Source organism: Emys orbicularis, chromosome 18, assembly GCF_028017835.1.
Source record: "Emys orbicularis isolate rEmyOrb1 chromosome 18, rEmyOrb1.hap1, whole genome shotgun sequence".
In the NCBI taxonomy this organism is placed as follows: Eukaryota; Metazoa; Chordata; order Testudines; family Emydidae; genus Emys; species Emys orbicularis.
Genome location: NC_088700.1, coordinates 19,116,155 through 19,137,901, shown reverse-complemented (window position 1 = coordinate 19,137,901; position 21,747 = coordinate 19,116,155). Strand labels below are relative to the sequence as shown.

At 44.1% G+C, this 21,747-nt stretch overlaps 1 protein-coding gene across 1 annotated transcript in view; it reads left to right on the top strand.

The window, feature by feature from the left end:
- CACNA1B (calcium voltage-gated channel subunit alpha1 B) overlaps nt 1-21,747 on the top strand; it is a 502,784-nt gene that overhangs the window by 388,604 nt on the left and 92,433 nt on the right. Inside the window, exons 24-27 of the mRNA XM_065418603.1 lie at nt 4,273-4,402; nt 7,302-7,361; nt 10,015-10,121; nt 14,535-14,546. Coding sequence (XP_065274675.1) covers nt 4,273-4,402; nt 7,302-7,361; nt 10,015-10,121; nt 14,535-14,546 — 309 coding nt within the window. The remainder of the gene's footprint in view (nt 1-4,272; nt 4,403-7,301; nt 7,362-10,014; nt 10,122-14,534; nt 14,547-21,747) is intronic.

Sequence of the window (21,747 nt, the reverse complement as noted above, 5' to 3'; positions counted from 1 at the left end):
GTTCAGTGATCCATCGGTGGAGACTGTGAGCTCGCTATTGTGGATTGCTCCTCTGAATTTCCAGTCTGACCAAGAGCACATACCTTTGTCAGAGATCTGTTTTGGAGGATGGAATGTCAGTAGAAGAAGAGGCGTTATGAGGAGCAAAGGGCTGAGGGAAAGTGTTTTTGAGACCAGCGAATGCAGCCTGGCTCCACAAACACCTTCCCTTGGAGGATGTGGTCCTCTTGCCAGCCCTGTAGCCCCACATCACCATAGAAGCTGAATTTCTGGGACATTGCAAGTATTTCTTCATGAGCTGAGGCTGAGTATAACATATAGGGTCTGCTGGGGTTATAGCACTTCTGTTGCTTACAGCATCTGTGTCTCATGGGTAGCTTTGCACTTTGACTCTGCACGTAGAGAACCGTGTCATTCCCAAGTGCCGCAGGACTAGACAGGTACGTCATCATGAGCCGTAGGAGTTCTAGCATAACGGGCTGTGAGTCATTTCAAGCAGTAACTTGGGTCTGGAGCAGAGGTTTGGAATCTTTGCCACCTCTGAGGATTGCTTGCACTATTTGTGATCATTTCTCTCTGGATTAAACCCTGATTAGATCTGCTTTTCACAGCTCTGGGCTATAATCACATTCACCAAGATGACCTGACTATGAGTGTGTGTGTAGTTGGAATACATTGGAAATAAATACGGAGGGTATCTTTCAATACAAACTGTAGCTACAAAGGAGCCCAGACCGTTAGCAATCTGACCGCTGTTCAGTAGCCTATAGGAAATGAATTTAGGGCTCAGTCCACTTCCCATTGTCAGCATGGGCTTCTCTAATTTGAAAGAAATATCTGATTTCCCCTTCTACATTTTCTGTGGTTTGTTCCTTCAGCTGTCATTAAGGCTTCGTGGAGGGCTGGGGTGGCTGATTGAAAAGTCTATGGAGATTTCAGTTTCTCAGAATGCTGTGAACACATTGTACTAGTTCTAACCAGTAGCTTCAAATACAACAAAACATCCTTTGATGAATGTGATAATACACAGTCAGTGTGAGGGAAGAGTTTGATCAGATGTGCACACAGCATGGTACAAAAGAATGATGAACTTTCTGGGAACAAAGAAATGTTGGAATGATGGGGCTTGGATCCTGGCTGGCTTGATTTGAAACATTATTCTGCCTCGGATATTTGGCTGCCTGTTCTGCTTTGCCTCAGCTGTGGGTTGACTGCCTGGACTGAGTCTTAGGTAGTTAAACACCTGATAACGTTACTAAGCTGCAATAGCAAAAAGAATACAAAGTCCTGGACTGAGAATGGGCTGCCTGTAGCCTGGTACAGACCAGTTAGAGCAGGACAGGTGTTCTCAACCTTTTTTCAGGTAACTCCCAAAACACGCCCCCTTTTTCTTCTGTTACCCCATCTTGCAGAAAGCTTTGAGCCCCATATTCCAGTATCCTCTGTGCTCTATTAATGCCCCCCTCTCATGACCCCCCCAAGAAAAAAACCAACCAACGGTGTAATACATAGTTCATGGGACCAGGGCCGGCTCCAGGGTTTTGGCCGCCCCAAGCAGCCAAAAAAAAAAAGCGCCGCGATCGCGATCTGCGGCGGCAATTCGGCGGGAGGTCCTTCGCTCCGAGCGGGAGTGCGGGACCGTCCGCTGAATTGCCGCCGAATAGCTGGACGTGCCGCCCCTCTCCGGAGCGGCTGCCCGTCTCCGGATCGGCCGCCCCAAGCACCTGCTTGTCAGGCTGGTGCCTGGAGCTGGCCCTGCATGGGACCATATATGGGCAAAGTAGGCATTAACATACAGGGCCATACGGGGCCCGGCACTGTGAAGGTAAGCGAGATGAGGAGGCCACAAGATGCCTCCCATGAAGGGGCTAAATGCGGTCCCATTGTGGAGCACATACACTGATCCCTGCAAATGTTGTGGCTGGGGCTACAGGGAGGAGTAAGGACGAGATTGGCCAGACACAGAGTGATGTGCAAGAGTAATGCAGCTGTCTGTGGAACATATGCTCCCCTGGAGACTCAGCCAGAATTCCTCCCGAGCTCTCCCGCTGCCGTGTTGTTCCTTAGTACGCCATACCGCACATCCCAGCTGAAAAGGCCAGAATCTAGCTCTGGGTGTGTGTCAATTGGATGATTTCATCGGGTTACTGAGCCCCTTTACATTCAGAAAGTTACTTTCAATGTAAGAAGGGCTACAAACAGATTGAAATGAAATGTCACACTAAAATGGTCAGAAGCACCAAAAGGTCTCGAGAAGGTACAGGAAGAAAACAGAAGTTTTTTCTGGGTCTACACAGGTGAAGGTTGGGTGTAGGTTCACACCTCTGATTCTATTTCATAAAGCAGTTCCTTTCTATTTTTGAAGGGTGGGATATTTTTTCACAGTATCTATTTCTAGATGATTATCTTCCCAAGCTCTGTTGTATTGCCCAGAGCACAAAGCATTTTTGAAAAATATAATTTAAATAGATGGTTTTTAAAGTACCAATGTTTAAAAAAAGCACATAGAAAATTATTTATAACATGCCAGTCATAGTTTACAAATATTTCTGCATCTCAGTACTTGTTATGAATGACAAATAACCAAAAATAACTACTTGTTATTTCTTTGATTAATCCAAATTCAACATGTAAGTTAAAGTTACAAATGTTGTGGGTAATTTCACTTCTTTAGAGTCCTTGAACATCAGGATAGTTCTGCCTTATTGTAAGATGCATAACTAGAGCTTGGGGAACTCTGTGAAACATTTCTATGACTGGTTTCAGAGTAGCAGCCGTGTTAGTCTGTATCCGCAAAAATAACAGGAGTACTTGTGGCACCTTAGAGACTAACAAATTTATTAGAGCATAAGCTTTCGTGGGCTACAACCCACTTCTTCGGATGCATACGAAGAAGTGGGTTGTAGCCCACGAAAGCTTATGCTCTAATAAATTTGTTAGTCTCTAAGGTGCCACAAGTACTCCTGTTATTTCTATGACTGTTATTTCAGTATTTTTTCATAACAAGTTCACTTCAGTTGTTTTGTGCCCCTTTTACATTCACTCTCCATTACTAATCTAGCAACAGGAATTACTAAAGTAAATACTTGCAAAAAGGGAATTTTAAAATCCACTGCTCAAATATTTGCTAAATATATGCTCCTATCATAATTTAGGGCTGTTGGTTAGTTACATACATCATCCAATCTGGGAATAGAAACAATACCAAGTTTATTATTAACTAACCAACACCATGCACATTTATTATTTTGCATATTTGCAATTAAACATTTGCAACTGAGTGCCAATCAAGAGTTATTTGCTGAAAGAATTTGTGAATAGTTTGAATGATATAGAAATACCAGAGTTTCACAATTTTCTTGTAGATGAGTCACAATAAAAAGAGGTTAAATGTATCAAATAAATTACTGGTTATGAACTAGTTGTCCAGCTCTCAAATATTGTATTAAAGAGCATGGTAGAGATGCCTGGAGAGAGAGAGAATAAAAACATTACATTGCAGTTATAAAACACTGTTTATCTGAGGATCTCAAAGCACATAGCAAACATTGAAGGTCTGATTCTTCATTCAAAGGAATTTCTTGCATGAGTAAGTGCTACAGTACTATGGTACTGATCCTACAGTACTATGGTACTGACCCTGCATCATTCAAGTCTTTGGGAGTTTTGCCACTAAACTGAACAGGATCAAGTCAAGCCTTCTGCATACAGGGGATGTTAGTGCATGGCACGCTGGGGTGTCCCATATGGACACTGCTACGGCTCATTGAAAGTCCCATAGTGCACTCTCTCGTACTGCTGTTGGAAATAGGAGGACAGCAAAGTGTGCTACAGAACTTTTAGTGCACTGTAGTTGCTGCACGTCAAGGTAGCGTGCTGCAGTTTCATGCCCCGGGTAGCGGCACACTAGCGTCCCATCAAGATTAGCCCTTAGTAAGGTCTGCAAAATTGTGCCCCAATAAGTTAAAGTTCTTGATGGTCCTGGGATATCTAATACCACTATCACCATCTCACAGATGGATTAGTGAGGTGAAGAGAAGTGACTTGCCCAATGTCCCGCAGCAAGTTGGTGGCAGATCAAAGAATAAAGCCCAGTAGTCATGACTCCCAGTTCCCGCTATAACCATAATAAAATTCCCAAAGCTGATATTCTTGATAAGCAACGTGCTCCCCACCCGCCCCCCAAGCCACCAACACTGTGATGCAGACTCTGAGGGACAGTAGCAATGTCAGTGCTTCCATCTGCTTTCTTTTATTTCTTTGTTCTTTCAGAATCCGACGCCTGTTTCATTACATTGTGAACATGCGCTACTTTGAGATGGTCATCCTCATCGTCATAGCACTGAGCAGCATTGCCCTGGCTGCCGAAGACCCTGTCCAAGCTGAGTCTCCAAGGAATGATGTGAGTAGTGACCAAGGCAACCAGAAGATGATTGTTTTGCTTCTCTGGTAGGAGGTGTGGACAGCAGAACAACACAGATTGCAGAGTGTGGGGGTTCCATCCAGTGATATCAACATGTGCTATCTAGTGGGTGACACTGGGGTTGGGAGTGCAAACCTGGGACCCTCTGGAAGTAAGATCTGCACCCCTGACAGCCAAGTGCAATACAGAGAGAAGAAAACAGCCACCAAATCTGGCTAGCACTGAGGCCGGATAGGTATCAATTAGGGTGAGACTCACACTAACATAATGACAGCTCCCAGATTTCATGTCTCCTTCTGAGAAGCGTTGCAGAGCCAACATTGAACTTTTTACTTGCATGGCCTTCCAAAGTAGTGGCTAGTCATTTATACCAACAATCTGGTCTGTCAATTTCCCTACTACAAGCACTGAGGTTCTCTGGCCCTTTCCTCTGTTTGAACCCCATCCACCTTTGAGAACCTGTGTCTTAGCTGTCGATTGATGCCAGCTGGATGGGACTGCCTTGGAAACCTGGAAAGGGGCTGTGCCTTCACCAGCCAGAGGGATCGCTGCCGAGCAATGGAAGGCATTGCCACGCTCCTGAGGGTGCAGTACACTTCCAGGGTATTTTCATCGTCTGTAGTACAGAAAGCAAGAGACTGAAGCCAGGCGTAGAGTGGCGTCTCCTGAATGGTTTGGCACAACAGTAACCACTAGGACCAGCCCAGGGTGGATATTTTGTTTTTAAACAAGTACAGAAAAATACATTTAGGGCCCAGTTTTCAACAGGCTTCAAACCAGAGTCTGAGCTTACACACCCAAGTGATAATGCGCACACAAATGGGCATGCACCTTATATCTACACACAAACCCCACAGCTGCAGTCACAGATTGGATGGCTGGGCACCTGTTGTGTTAGCACCTAGGTACCCGTTGGGTTTCTTGGAACGGATCTACTCCAGATCATCCGTATTTGGATCAGGAGACTCAGATGCTGTGTCAGCTAGTCACTAGAATTAAGATGATTACCAAACCTCCCCACTCGTCTCATGTGACTTTGGAGAATGAAAGCTATATTAACCTACAGGCCCGGATTAAAATACTCTTGCTCTTCAGTAACACCTTACTCCGTGAGTAGCCCTGTTATCAAGGGTATCAGCGGTATCTGGCCCTAAATTAGCAACAAATACAGCAGGATCCAGCTGCCTGATTTGTTGCACAAACTGTGTACACGAAATAGATGCAGTCAATTCCAAGTGTAAAACAAAACCAGAGACTGGGACTGAAAATTTCACACTTAAAATCCAAAGCAGTTTACCAAGAAGATTATCTAATTGATAGGTGTGAACTGTCAGGTGTTTTACTTACTGAGGCCTGAGTTCAGGATTCTGCCTTTTCCTAACCCCTAAAACAAATCAGGAGTTGCAGTCCTCAGAACATAGGAATTTCCATATTGAATCAGATAAGGGGACTACCTCGTCTCATAGCCTGTTTCCAATCTGGCCAGTTCCAGAGGTTTCAGGGAAGGGTTCAGAAAACCCTGAAATAGGCACCTATGAAATAAACTAGCTAAGGGGAAAGTTTCTTCCTAATACTTGCTAGTTAGAGGTTGGTTTATGCTCTAGACCAGGGGTTCTCAAACTGGGGGTCGGGACCCCTCAGGAGGTCGCAAGCTATCAGCCTCCACCCCATACCTCACTTTACATCCAGCATTTATAATGGTGTTAAATATATAAAAACGTGTTTTTAATTTATAAGGGAGGGTCGCACTCAGAGGCTTGCTATTTGAAAGGGGTCACCAGTACAAAAGTTTGAGAACCACTGCCAGGGCCGGCTCTAGCTTTTTTGCTGCCCCAAGCAGCAAAAAAAAGCGCCGCCCCCGAGCCCCCCCCAGCCGAGCGCCGCGCCGCCCCCCCGCCGAGCGCCGCCGGAACCCCCCCCAGAGCGCTGCCCCCCGCGCGCCGGAACCCCCCCCCAGCCGATCGCCGAGCCGCCCCCCCCCCGCCGCGCGCCAGAGCCCGCCCCCCCGTGCCGAGCGCCGCCGGAACCCCCCCCAGCGCGAGCCCCGCACCGCCCCCCCCCGCCGAGCGCCGCGCCGCTGGAGCCCGCCCCCGCCCACTGCCGAGCGCCTCCGGAACCCCCATTCCAGCGCCGCGCCCGCGCCGCCCCCCCCCCATCGAGCGCCACGCGCCGGAGCCCGCTCCCGCCGACTGCCGCGCGCCGGAGCCCGCCCCCCCGTGCCGAGGCCGCCGGAAACCCCCCCCCAGCGCGAGCCCCGCGCTGCCCCCCCGCCGAGCGCCGCGCCGCTGGAGCCCACCCCCCCCGCCGCCGGAGCGCCCCCCCCCCCCGTGGAATGCCGAGCCGCGCTCCTCCCGCCGCCCCTTACCAGGTGCCGCCCCAAGCACGTGCTTGGGTGCCTGGTGCCTGGAGCCGGCCCTGACCACTGCTCTAGACCAGGGGATGTATATCTCTTCCTTACACTCCAGAGGCATTAGCAATGCTATCATCAACTATTGCAGAGGGAAGCACATTTGTACAAAGGTGTTGGCAGAGAAGCAAATTCGGAAAAGATTTTCAAATATTGTGATTTAAAGTGTATTCACTTTGCTATTTTAAACCTGCTATGTACATGTGCACACAGATGATCTCTCACACGTGCACACGAGCGTTCGGACAATGATTTCTTTTGTAAAAAAAATACTGTTTCAGTTCCATGGAGGGAACTCCAATTTGTGGTGTAAACTACCTGAAAGCAACCCATGAAATGGGTGTTATGCAATGACACCTTGGTAAATATGCCACTGCTGGAATTGGCCTTCCATACACTCTTTTTGGGCAGATCATTTCAGTGATTCTGTTCTTAGTCTCCTTTAAATACAGATTTCTCTTTCTGACTTAGGCGCTGAAGTATCTGGATTATATATTTACGGGTGTCTTTACCTTCGAGATGGTGATAAAGGTAAGAATATCACCATGGGTATTTATTCAACTTTTCAGATTCACTGTGGTATATTTTCAGGTGTCCAGAGCAAGAGATATGAACAGGGCTTGTAGAAAATGAGATATTTCTCATGCGTGTAGGAAAACATTGATGGTAAGAAGTTCTACCCATTATGAACAGGGCTTGGAAACAGCTGGCACACACCCGTACATCATACCAGCATCTTTCTGTAGCTACTGTCTTGTTCTCCAAAATCTCAGCTTTTGTCTTAAAAAAAAAAAAAAGTTTCTTGCTGTTATGGTTGTGAAGAAAATCTCAAAAATGTGAATGGAGTGTGATGCAGAAATGTCAGCGTGAGTCTGCAGCTACTCGAAACCCTAGTTCTCAGAAGTGCGAACAGCCCCATTCATCTCAATCAGGTGTAAATGCTGAGGCTCAGTGACGATTATTCAAAGGTCAACATTCACTATTTCATCTCACACATAAGAACAGAAAGGGAGGGGATCACATTTGGGGGGATATTGCCACCGATGGGGTTCCAAACACAAGGAATTTATTACTTCCTTGGGCAGCTCTCTCTACCTATTATAGTCAGGTAGTTTGGCCCCCAAGTAACTTCCAGCAGAGATGCCTCTGTGGATGTTATTTAATTTAATGTTGTGTAGTTGGCAAAGTGCATAAGACCAGTACACTACAGTATATATGTATTAAACAATGAGAAGTAAACAGTACAGGTGAACGTATATTTAAGAGAAGACTAAATTACAAGAATGGATCCAAATTGCCCTATTCTCGGCATAATCTCTAATATGTGTTCATTGTAACAAACTACCACACAATGTGGCATAGGAAAAGGCCAGGAAGTGGAAAATTAAGGGGATTGACAATCATGGAGTGCACTGGCAAAAATATGTGTAAGGAAGCTTACAGAGCATCTGCCTGTGTAACCCACACGCCTCCTGGGTTTCGTGTACTGTCCCATCTAGTGGCATCGGGACCACTTAGAGAGAGATTAATGAGCCTGCTCTACAGGTTTAGCTAAGGGCCATTTGGCCTTTGGCTCATGCACTAAGCTCCAGAGGTCCACAGTTTGATCCTGCCCACCGGCGACCGGGGTCTGTCTGTCTTACAAGTGAGGGCTCGTCCGGGATTTCAACTGGGAAGATTCTGAAGCTTGGGACACGCTTCCTCAGCTAGGGGAAGTATGTAACCCACACACCTCCCGGGTGTGGTGTTCTGTCCCGTCTAGTGGCACCGAGACCACTTAAAGAGAGAGACTGAGTCTGCTCTACAGCCTTAGCTAACAGCCAGGTGGCTTTTAGCTCATGCAGTAGAGGTTCATGCACTAAGCTCCAGAGGTCTCCGGTTCGATCCCAGCAACCGGGGTCTGTCGGCATTATGCTTGCACTACTCCTGACTCTAGTCAACATTATCTGCTTCTGAAATACTAACTTCTCTCGCTAAATTACAAAAGCAAACCTCCCTCTCCCCTACTGAAAACCTGTCAAAAACAAAAACATCACTACTGTGTAACTTTTGATATAAAACTACTCAAGGTAGTTATGTCCCAGGCAGACTGCGAAGAGCTACAAAAGGATCTCACAAAACTGGGTGACTGGGCAACAAAATGGAAGATGAAAGTCAATGTTGATAAATGCAAAGTAATGCACATTGGAAAACATAATCCCAACTATGCGTATAAAATGATGGGGTCTAAATTAGCTGTTACCACTCAAGAAAGAGATCTTGGAGTCATTGTGGATAGTTCTCTGAAAACATCCACTCAGTGTGCTGCGGCAGTCAAAAAAGCAAACAGAATGTTGGGAATCGTTAAGAAAGGGATAGATAATAAGACAGAAAATATCATATTGCCTCTATATAAATCCATGGTACGCCCACATCTTGAATACTGCATGAAGATGTGGTTGCCCTTTCTCAAAAAAGATATATTGGAACTGGAAAAGGTTCAGAAAAGGGCAACAAAAATGATTAAGGGCATGGAATGGCTGCCATATGAGGAGAGATTAATGAGACTGGGACTTTTCAGCTTGGAAAAGAGACGACTAAGGGGGGATAGGATTGAGGTCTATAAAATCATGACTGGTGTGGAGAAATTAAATAAGGAAGTGTTATTTATTCCTTCTCATAACACAAGAACTAGGGGTCACCAAATGAAATTAATAGGCAACAGGTTTAAAACAAACAAAAGGAAGTATTTTTTCACACAATGCAACTCCTTGCCAGAGGATGTTGTGAAGGCCAAGACTATAACAGGATTCAAAAAAAGAACTAGATAAATTGATGGAGGATAGGTCCATCAATGGCTATTAGCCGGGATGGGCAGGGATGGTATCCCTAGCCTCTGTTTGCCATAAGCTGGGAATGGGTGACAATATCACTTGATGGTTACCTGTTCTGTTCATTCCCTCTGGGGCACCTGGCATTGGCCATTGTCGGAAGACAGGAAACTGGGCTTAGATGGACCTCTGGTCTGACCCAGTATGGCTGTTCTTATGATTTATAAGGAGGTTTTGTGAAGGGACCGAAATCATTTGATCAAGGATATAGGGGTTCACCTCATTGCAGATAATAAATATCCCTGCTACACATCTGTATTTGGAGCTGGTTCCTGTGTTTTTACATGTGGCATGTTAATTTGTTTCCTCTGAAGATGATTGACCTGGGGCTGCTGCTTCATCCTGGCTCCTATTTCCGTGACCTGTGGAACATCTTGGATTTTATTGTGGTCAGTGGGGCCCTGGTGGCATTTGCCTTCTCGTAAGTAGCTTTTCTTTAGAATCTGAATTTCCAGGAAAGGAGAGAGGAGCGTAGATGTGACACTGAACTAGAGCCATTTAAAGCTCAGTAGTTGTGGTTCCTTTTCACAACAGGTTCATGGGTTTCACAGCCCCAGTTTTTTCTTTTAAAGTTTGGGTCAGAACAAACTTAAAACTTCAAGTGAAATTTTCATTTTCTTTCACCCAAAACTTAGGGGGAAAAGAACTTTCCATAATGTCAACCTCAATTAACAAGCTGTTCTAGATTTCATCGAAACTTCACCCAGGTGTGTTTTGGTCCCAGCTGCCACTCATTCGAATCTGGACCCATGTTTGTGACCTATTGGCAAGCCTTTCCTGGCTCATTGCAAAAGTTTCTGGCAGCTCTGAATATTTTTAAGCTGCTCTGATTGAGAAAAAAATGATCACAGGAGATCGAGCCATTTAAGAAAGTGCATTTTTTTTCACCAGATAATGTATATCTTTCCCCCCAAATCTGGAAAAACATATTTTTTTAGAATCACTGCAGCTTCTGCTTTGTGTGTTTTCTGTATTTCTCTCCCCTCATTCTTTTTCATTAAAGATATTTACATGACAACAATTTCCAAGTTTCTACAGAGGTCCTCTTCTCCTGCTGCTTATTCAGTACCTCAAGTCACTATCCTCTGTTTCTGACATCAGTAGAAAGCAACAAAGAGTCCTGTGGCACCTTATAGACTAACAGACATATTGAAGCATAAGCTTTCATGGGTGAATACCCACTGCGTCTGATGAAGTGGGTATTCACCCACGAAAGCTTATGCTCCAATACGTCTGTTAGTCTATAAGGTGCCACAGTACTCTTAGTCTGGATCTGTAAAAAGCAACAAACACGGCTACCCCTCTGATACTTGACATCAGTATAATTTCCCAAACCAACTACTGTGATTTCACAGAACATTTTGATATCAAGTGAGGAATGAGCAACAGACACAGATGAATTGTTACGAAACCAAGATCCTCTTTTCATTCATATGCCCTTACTAGTAAAGAACACAGGAGGAGAAATACAGACACTTCAGAACACAAGCTGATCACAGAGGGAGTCTGGGAGAACATTTCCCGCCCTGTAGTAGTGTGTAGTTTACCAGTTGCATTATGAGGGGTTTCAATATGCCTCTGAAGTTCCAGGTTTTGACCTGGAGGCAAGTTTAAAATAGGAGTAGATTAAAGTGCACTAGGGAGGTTCTAGTTCATGGCAGCAGCGGGGTCCATATGGATACTTAATGCATGGCAGGCTAGTGCAGGGTAGATTTACACCCCAGATGGCTGCAAACTGAGTGTGCATATAGACAAGCTCTAACAGTATTTTACTTGCCAATCAAAAGAATGAATTTGCTCTTCACAGTTGAGCTAGTGGAAGTGTGCAAGCCTACCCTATATGTTACAGAAATAGAACCATTTCTAAACAGAAGGCCAGATTTACTCGTGTTCTTTGGTTGATTTGCATAACTCTGACAATGCAAAACCACCATAAACTCATCTTAAAGTTAAGATAGGTTTATGGTTGCTTTGCATCACTGGAGCTACATAAAGTTGCCAGAGCATTCCAGTGAATCTGGCCCAGATTTTTTTCTTCTTCTGTAGTTTCAGAATTCCTTCTGTGTTGTGTCCATGAAGTCTACATTCTAGATCTTTTGTTTTAGTTCAATGGCAAATGCTCTAAAAAATAAAACCCAAATCTAAGTTGATTTGACCTCAGTCACTGAGACTGTAAAAACAATAAGATGTGACAGTCATCTTTTCCCTCTTCCCCCAGGGAGAGAGCTTGGACATAGGCTATTGGAAACTTGTATTAAATCACAGAATTAGATCCTTTAATCCTCTAGATTTATTTTCAACAACATAATGGTGACAAGGACTTTCCCAGAAATGGTTAGATTACAGCATATGATGAAGGTAACAATGTTGACTAGTGTTTAGAGAAGGGGACTGCAAACTGGGAGGTCTGTACTCTGTTCCTGACTTGGCTGCTAATGAGCTTTGTGATCTTATGGGCAAGTTGTTTGAGGCCCAGATTTTCAAAAATGACTTCTAGTTTTGGTTGCCCACTGCTTTGGGTACCCAATTTTAGGTACCGAGGGTTTGGTGTTCATAAGGGCTGAGAACTCCTAACTCCAGTTGAGGTCAATCAGGCACTCCATACCTCTGGTAATTAGGCTCTGGTTGTGTAAAGTTGGGCACCAAAATTAGAGGCCACTTTTGAAAAACTGACCCTAAACTTCTCTATGCCTGTGTCTCCTGATCTGCAAAAATGGGTATAATAATACCTGTCAAGCTTTTATTTAGTGAGGCTTAGTTAATTAAGGCTTGTAAAAAAAAATAGAGAGCCCCAGATGAAAGGTGGTCTAGAAGTGTTAAGTATTGTTAAACTTAAATGTCATTTTCTGGGAAATAATGTCCATGTCTGTGGTCTGTTGTAAATTCCTGATCTCCCTCTCCAGTAAGATTTCACACTTCCAAGAGAGGTTGGGAGGAGAGAAATCTAGGGAGCTTGTCCAGTCAGAGAAACTCTTGTGTGTTCTGAAGACCAATAATATCATTGGTCTTTAAAATATCTTCTCCTTGGTGAACATGGTTCTCTTAAGGTAACGTAGAACATCAGCAGATCTATAGAGCCTTTTATGTTGCTGGACAAATTGTTTCTGATGAAAGGTTTCTAGTTTCTGCTCCTTTTGAGAGTGCATTGTATTCAGTATTTCTTTAGTTCACGCTGGCATTTATATCTAATAGTATAATATCAGCCTCTGCACTTTATTTGTACATCCTTGGGCTGTACTTCATGACAGCGTGTCTTGAACGACGTGTGTTACCTACTCTTTAAGTAAATGTCGAGAATAGGTTCATGGAAAGATTATAAAGGGAAGGGGGCAGGACTCTTAAACATGCACCTTTTTGGGAGGCAATAAAGAAGGATGGGGAAACTGGTTTGGATAAAACAAGAACCATCCCAAACCTTCGCCCAGAGTTGAACTGAATCCAACTTTTTTTGCGGTTTGGAAGAGTTTGAAGAATTTCCTATTTTTGCTGCTGCTGTTCTTGCTGTAGCTTCTATACTTCCATATTCCAGCTGGGATTGTAAATGATAAAATTCCATGAGAGAGACAATATTTTCAGGATTTCTGGACTCATTGGATGCAGGAAGTACCAGCAGTCTTGTGAGAGCCTGTTCTCCAGAGATTCCTAGTCCAATTCTGCTAACATAAGGGATTCGGACAGTTCGGATGAAGTTTGGATAAACATTCAGACTCCTGAGTACTTATCCAAACCAAAGGCCTTCTGACTGAACCTTGTGGAGTTTTGTTTATCACTAGAAAAGAACTTGATTTGCTAAGTGAGATGGGTGATTTTGTTGTGCCTCTGTAGGGATTTTTTTTGCTTCCAAATGCTAGAGCACAAATGTAGGTAGAGCCTACGATAATCTTGTAAACATTCTTTACTGCAGCCTTTACTGATTCCAGTCTGCAACAAGACAGCTCAATGACTACCTCTCAGCCAAACCCATTTAATTCACCAAATTCATTTTCTTGATCTACTGTTTGATAGTGGTGATCTGTATTAAATTTTGCCAAATGGGCATTTCAAGCGGACACCAAGTCAAACCAGCCCATTCAGAAACATTGTCTGCTGGAATATTGCAACAGCATCAGCTTGTTAATATAGATAATAATATGAGTCACTGCTGCACCAGTCCACCTTCTTCTGCTCATAGTTCTTCAGATTGTAACTCAATTTATTCTTTTCAAGGTGGGCCCCAAAGAGATGCTTGTAAGCGATGAATAATAACAAAAATTATATATCTTCTGTCTAGCAATCATCTCCCTGTGTTGATGATAAAAATGACATGAGGGTTGGGCTGTATATTGTTGTCTTTAAAGAAATGGAAGTGGAAGGGCTTAAAACAGCCTTGCAAATTTGTCATGACATTTGGCCAGCCCGAGGCACAAATTCTACTTGCTCAATCAAATGATGCTTATGAATGGGGGGAAAAAACTAGAGATACACTCGGTGGGCATCAACAAAAAAAGTTTACCCCAGATGTGTAGAATTTTGCACAGCTTGTTTAAAGTGAATGAATTTACCATAATTTGCTGAACAATGAAAATTATTTCCTCCCAAAGTGACAATAAGTTGAAAGTATAGCAATACTGTCTGTTTGTCAATCTGACACCAGCCAGGGTGTGTGTGCATATGTCACATATCAAATCTATTACTTACTTCCTTATTTATTTTATAAGCATTGAGTTTAGGGTGGGTGGTGGGGAGGGAGCACGGATCTCTTTGTGCAGTGGGTATACTGTATAGACCTCTGTTTCTGTTTGTCATTGACTCTGTGCTCTTTCTTTGTCTTCCTGTTGCTGGAATCTCTCTCTAGGAGTTTCATGGGGTAATGCATTATTGCTCTCTTGCTGCATTGTTATGCCTGTGAACTGTGTGTATTCTCGGCAGAGTGTACACACTCACCTGTGGAAATGATCCATGTTACACCCATTGTATTGACTTCTTTGTCCCTTCACTACCCATTCTTCAATGACATCCCCTTCCTCTTAACAGCTCTCATTTGTCCCTGATTACTGTAGTCAGAAGAATAAACCCAGGTTGCAGTTCCTATGTTTAGCAAAAGTCACAGATTGAAATATGCAAATTTTTATGCATCCAGCTACAGTGTGAAAGATTTGGGGGAGTGACTTATTGGGACTAGCCTTGATGTGTGATAGAAGTTTGCATGAAAAATAATAAACAAGTAGGCATCAGAGTAGCAGGGTTTAGTCTCATGTAGGGGGTTGCATGTGCAAACTCCATTAGCGGTAATGGAAGTTTCATGCATAACTTTCTGCATTCTTAAGAATCAAACCCCGCATGAATTCTGGCTCTATGCAACTGCCAATAGAGAAAGCTCTCTGACATGGAAACTAAGTGATGTGGGGTTTTGAGGGCACTACAAAAGAAAGATGTTGCAAGAGTGACCTTTAACCTTTTTGTCAGGGGATCTCAGTTATGTCTGTGGGACAAAGGAGCTGCCTTTTCAGGACCACGGAGAGCTCCTTCCGCCAGAAGACAGACTGTGCCATCTCCTTTTCTGGCTTTCTAGAGTAAGAGAAGAGGGCAGGGATTCTCCTCAGTCTCTCTGCAGAGGAAGATGAAGAGACAGAATGAAAGGGACAGGAGTTTTGTGATACAATCTAGGAAGTAGGGTGCTCTCTTCTTTCTTCCCTTTTAGAAGCTGGATCAGTTAGGCACTGGAAGTGGATAGAATCACACTCAGGCAGAATTGTGACCTCATTTGCTCTTAAGCGGAGGAGTTCACGTTCTACCTTGGGGATTTCAGGCGATCACAGGAGACAGTGGCTCCTCCTCTCCATGAATATTTGATGATAAGCCTTTAAGAGCCCTGTGTACATGAAATCAGAGCTGCTGGCAGGATCAACAGAAACAAGAAGCTTCCGTTTGAAAGATCTATCAATTTTTTAACAGATCATTTATTTATTTTAAAAAATTACTTACGAGGTTTCTTTTGTTATTTTTAATAGTTTAAATGTATGAGCAACACTCTACTACAGGACAACCAGAGCTGGCCGGATGCCGCCAGTATTGGCCTAACACAAACCCACAGGCCATTTTATTTTTCCTTTTTATTTTTTTCCGTGATTTTTTTTTTTTTTTAGATTTTTGGGTTTCTATTTTCTGTCCATTTTCTAGCTGTTCAACAAAGTTCATAGCGCAGCGACGATCAACTCCCCCTCTTCTTTCTCTCACCCCCACAATGTGTTTGGGCAGGGAATATTAGACAGTGAAATGCATCCTGGTGTATATCCATTAACTGAATTTGTAGTACATCTGACCCTTCCAGTTTGTTTCCTAGCCTCGTACTAGGGCATTTTGCCAATCAAATTTGGAAAAGCCCTCCGTTTAAAAACAAACACTCTTGTCCTTGTACAGATAGCTAGTTAGTGGAGCTGTCAAAAGGGGGTATGTCTCATCAAGATGTCACTTGCATTAATCCATCGCATACAGTCCTGGACCCTTTAAAATTCCACCTCTCCTGTAGGGAGAGCCTTATTTTTTTAACAGGAAATCAGGGTGGGTTTTTCAAAAGCACCTCCATGACTTTCAATGGAGCTCATGCTCTTAATTCACTCAGGTGCTTTTGAAAACCCCACCCTCATTGTTATTGACTGAGATCCTCCTAACACACAGAAAGAGTTTTAAATCTTGAAATCCTTTATTAGGAATTCAGCATGCTTCCCGTTCTCATCATAGAATGGTTTTGAAGTATATCCCTACATCAAGAAGACTGGTGGCTATGCTCGGGGGGAGGTGTCACCATACCTGTTCATTAAGCCCCATGTCTATTAACCTTCTACCCCTCCCCAGGAATGCAGTCACTTAATATTTGGTTATAAATTGGTTGTAGATGAAGCCTACTGGATTTCCAGTTTGCAGTAATGTCTCTCCCTCCTGAGGTTTGTGATCACTGTTCTACAGACATAGCCTCACTCTCCCAGATCAGCCATCCAACAGCTTCCCTCTGTACAAAGAACAGTTTCAGATTTTAAACATTGCCTCTTATTCATTGTAATAAATTCTGCCCATTCCAAGACGGCTCCTGAACACGGCTGTGTAACTGCAGGATTCATGGCCTCAGACATCAATGGATTTCTAGTTTGCCGGAGTTCATGTTTTGTGCTGTTTTAGATACAGTGCACCCCACGAGAAGCCCTCCCTGATTGCCTGTATTTCATTATTTCCCAGCTACATCAAGACGTGTAGAAACAGATCCATCTGTTTCCTGTGCTTCGTAGTGTGGGTGGGTGGGCTGCCAAAAGCCAGTTCTTGTTTCTATATACTGAGAGCACTAGATTTTTGTTTGCAGAGATGAGCATTGTATAGATCACACCCACAGGTACCTAATATCTCTTCCCTTTTCACAAAACATTTGAATCTCATTTTGTTTACTGTTCGCACATCCTGTTTCAGAAAACAAAATTGGGCTGTGAAATTAGTTGTTTTTCTTTTTGATTCTTTCTTATGTCTAAGGGCTCTGTCTTCCAAATCGAACAGAAGGATGAGCAGTTAAGTATTTTTTTGTGCTTGTACACCTGAAGACGGAAACTCAGTGGAAGGATGTGAACAGTTTCCTCTTGGTTATGCTGGCAGAGCTGGCCAGCGTGCACTGGCTGTAACATCATCTTTGCTTGCTAGCATCTGGTGATGTAAAAACGCATAAAGAGATCCAAAAATGCTGTTTAAAACCTTTGGGCCTGAGTGTCGTTTACACTAAAGTCACTGCCCTGACAGTGTAAAGGGGCCTAAAGGGAGAGTAAATTACTGTCATGCTCACTTTAAGGCCAGAGCAGTATAAAGTGGTCTTAGGGCACGTCTTCACCACCCGCCGGATCGGCGGGTAGTAATCGATCTATCGGGGATCGATTTATCGCGTCTTGTCTAGACGCGATAAATCGATCCCCGGACGCGCTCCCCATCGACTCCGGAACTCCACCAGGGCGAGAGGTGGAAGCGGAGTCGACGGGGGAGCCGCGGCCGTCGATCCCGCGCTGTGAGGACCCGAGGTAAATCGATCTAAGGGCACATCTTCACTACCCGCCGATCCGGCGGGTAGCAATCGGTCTATCGGGGATCGACTTACCGCGTCTAGTGAAGACGCGATAAAATCGATCCCTGATGGCTCTACCGTCGACTCCGGAAATCCACCGCGGCAAGAGGCGGTAGCGGAGTCAACGGCGGCGCGGCAGCGGTCGACTTGCCGCCGTCCTCACAGCCAGGTAAGTCGACCTAAAATACGCCACTTCAGCTACGCTATTCACGTAGCTGAAGTTGCGTATCTTAGGTCGACCCCCCGCTGTAGTGTAGACCTAGCCTAAGATACGTCGACTTCAGCTACGCTATTCTCGTAGCTGAAGTTGCGTATCTTAGATCGATCCCCACCCCTTAGTGTAAATGGGAGTCACACCCGTTTGTTTAGATGGTTGATCATTTTTAATGTGACATTAACCCATATTCAAAATTCAAAACACATTTAGGCCCTTACAGTGTTGGTGATCTTAACTTTTGCCTTCAATGCTTACTGCATCAGCTAATAATATTGGATTATATTCTAATCCCTCCAAGAGACCCTTGCAGTAGGCCAGGTAGAACAATAGCTACCCATTTACCACTCCTTCCTGCAGTCCCCACAGAGCAAGGTTAGGAAAGCATTAGCCCACTGAAGATGAGCTTTCCTGTTTTTTCTAAAAGCCAGCCCTCTGTATTGAAGACGAAAGAGGCTACAGCTTGCTTCATTTCCTGCAAATGGCTTATGAACCTCAGACACCTGGCAACTTGCCAGTGCAGACCTCAGCTGAGTGGAGTTTGACTGCACCTTGCTAATGTCGATCTGCCCCACAGAGTCTCTGCTTCCTTCAGAAATGAGGGCATTATTGTCCCTGTGACCGCAGAAATTATTCCCTCGTGGCTGCAATCTGAGTTGTATGGTGAATCCCTGCCTCCTCTCACATTACATTTCAGTGTCCTCAGACATCCTGCAAGAAGAAAAATAAAAACCTTCTCCTGCTCCCATTGAACTAAAGGAATTGTGCCATTGACTTGAGCAGAAGTAGGATCAGGGCTTAGCACTGCATGGGTTGAATCAGCCTAGCATTCCATTGGCCTCCTATATTTATTTATTTTTATCTTTTGCATCTGCCAATTTTCCCACTGGCTGTGCCATTTATTACAACACAGGCAACTATTCTCTGTCAGCATAGACAACGACAGGAGCTGATGGACCACATGCACAATGCTAAAACTTTGTTACTGCCCTCTGGAAAAAATGCTTACAACTCAGTCAGACACGGTATAAAAACTGTCAAGTTTTTCTGCTATCTTTGAGATGCCTATGGGTACATTTCATAGAATCTCTTAAACCAAACGGTTGGCTTGTCGTCTTAGCTTTCCACTCTCCTTCATGTGTCCTCCCTGACCCACATAGACAGGGATTCCTTTCCCTTGACACTCGTGTAACAGCCTGCCTAGAGGGGATAGTCAATAGCATGGTGCAGGCTAGCATGTTTTTTCAGCAACTATGCTGCTTAGGGAAACCATGCTAGCAATGACCATGCTTAAGCACAGCTGTGGCTAAAACTTTTACCAGCTGCATAATGGAGACAGTGCCTATTAGTCATCAAATGTCTCCTAATCGGGCGAGACAAGTTGGATGAGGTAATATTGTTTTTTCATTGCACCATCTTCTGTGGGTGGAAGAGACAAGCTTTCGAGCTTCACCGAGAGCACCGTCAGGTCACGACTCCATCAGAGACCTTCACATTCCTCAAAGAGCAGTTATTAACATATTAAATCACAATTAATACTCCTGATTAATGCAGCTCCATAGAAAAGCTTTGTACTGCTGCTGTGTTTTTTGCAAATTAAGAACAAAAATATTTATGGTGATATACCTGAAAACCATCTATTTTGATTGATTCAATGCTTGGGTGGTTTGGCAAGAGATTGGGCTATAGAGGGACTTTCCAAAGCCTCTTCTGCCATCTCTATGCAGAGGAGTATACAGAAGCAAACGCTTCTCCCCTCATGTGCATTGGAGTTAAACCCATAAATCCCCTTGTGACTCAATTGCAGAAGAGGTTCCCCAACCCCTTAGACCATGAGAGATCATGAGGATCTATAATGGCTTTATCAATTTATCTCTAGAACAGTCTCCCTTAAGACTAATAGTGGAAGTGGGCAATCCCTTCCAGTCATAGCTTGGATTTCTAATCTCACACCAATTTTATGCTAATGTAATTCCATTGACTTCAGTGGAGCTACGTCTGGTTTACAGCAATGTGAATTAGAGCAGGAACAAGCTCCAGATGTGTCTGCTTAAAGTGGTTCTAAAATAGCAGTGGAAAAACTCAGATGTTCTGTGCTCTCCCTGTCTGTGTTCCTAGCCCCTCACCCTCCATCCCTCCCAATCAAGTCATGGAACTCAACACTAGAGACTAACCTGTAAAGATGATATAGGCAAGAGCCTCTCAGCTTTCATTCTGAATGTTCCTGATGTCGCCCTTGCTTATCCGTGCACTGTAAATGAACAGAAGTGATTGATGTGACATTCCCCAGGGTACAATCTGGACTGCTGAACAGCTGTTTCCCCTCAATTCGCCAATCTGGGGTGCCTTTTATACTGCTTCACTGTGAGAGCAACCACTCCTGGTCTGCCCACACCCAGCCTCCAGCATGTAAATCACCCCCAGCTATACTGTATGAGAGCTATAGCCAGCCAGCCATGAATTATATTACAGAGCGACACCAGTAAATTCTCAGTCCCAGACCTGTGTGCCTTGTACTGCCCAGCACCCTCCTGGACAATAGAGGCTCATAGCAAATCTGTCATTTCATTCATAGAAAATGATGTGCACAAATCTTGTTATCCCCGCTGAAGTTCCCAAACACTTCAACCCAAACACATGGTTTAGAGAAAACAATAACATCAGTTTAACTACTGCAAAAAGAAAGATTTTAAGTGATTACAAGTAAGGAGGCATAAAAGTCAGAATTAGTTACAAAGAAACAAAAGGTAAAACACAAAGTAACACCTAACTTAACAAGCTAAGAGAATTCAAAGCAAAAGTCTCTCTCACCGCATGCTGTAGCAGTCTTACTAGCTGAATCTTCCAGTCAGAATCTCCCCTCAGTCCAATGATGCTTCCTTTGTCTTTTCAAGTGTTGTTGATGCTGTGCATAGAGATGAAGGGAGAGAGGTAATCTGAGGTGTTTGCTTCCCTTTCTTATGGCATTTCTCTTCTTTGAGAAACATCTCCAGCTGTGGTTCAGGTGACAGCATGTCTGTGGGATGGGAACTTCCAGCCGTTTCTTTGACAACAATTAAATTTCTCACTCTCGCCCTTTTCCCTGCCAAAGAATGGCTGCTTAACCAGGTGATGGTCTATTTGATTTTGTTGACCCATGGCCAAGGCGTTAGTTTGCCTTTTGTCTTTGAAGAACTGGTTTGTGGCTGCTTTTCTAAACTTGGAACATGTCTTATACAATAGAATTTCATAGCTTTACATACATTGTTGCCACACACATTTTACCAAGACAATAATGTTCAGCAGATTATGAGTTTCCAAATGATACCTTACAAGGCACACTTTGTACCAGATTTATCATAGTTTTGTAGAAAGGGTGAACATAGGGATACAGACTGTCACACTAGGTAGAGAAAAAGACTGCAAATGGGACATGGGTATGTTCACCTCTAAGATACTGGTGCAAATCCACTCTGTTCAGTAGCGAGCAAAAGTTGTTACCCTCTCATTTCTGTTCAGCTGGTCGTATGAAATGACTTGTTGGTTTCTCTTTACTAATGGAGCCAAGTCACAAAACTCACCATCACCACTCTCAGCAGGGTCAGTGGCTTGAGTGAGCCATAGAGTTTGAGCTGTCCTCTCCCCCCTAAATATGGTTTCTCCAGAATAGTGTTAAGTCCTTACTGGTGAGGCTGTGTGGGAGAAGTTTGAACTTGCCACTGCCCATGCTGTACAGTTCTGAGTCTCTTGGCTTAATTGTGTTTTTCTTGACATGCTTTC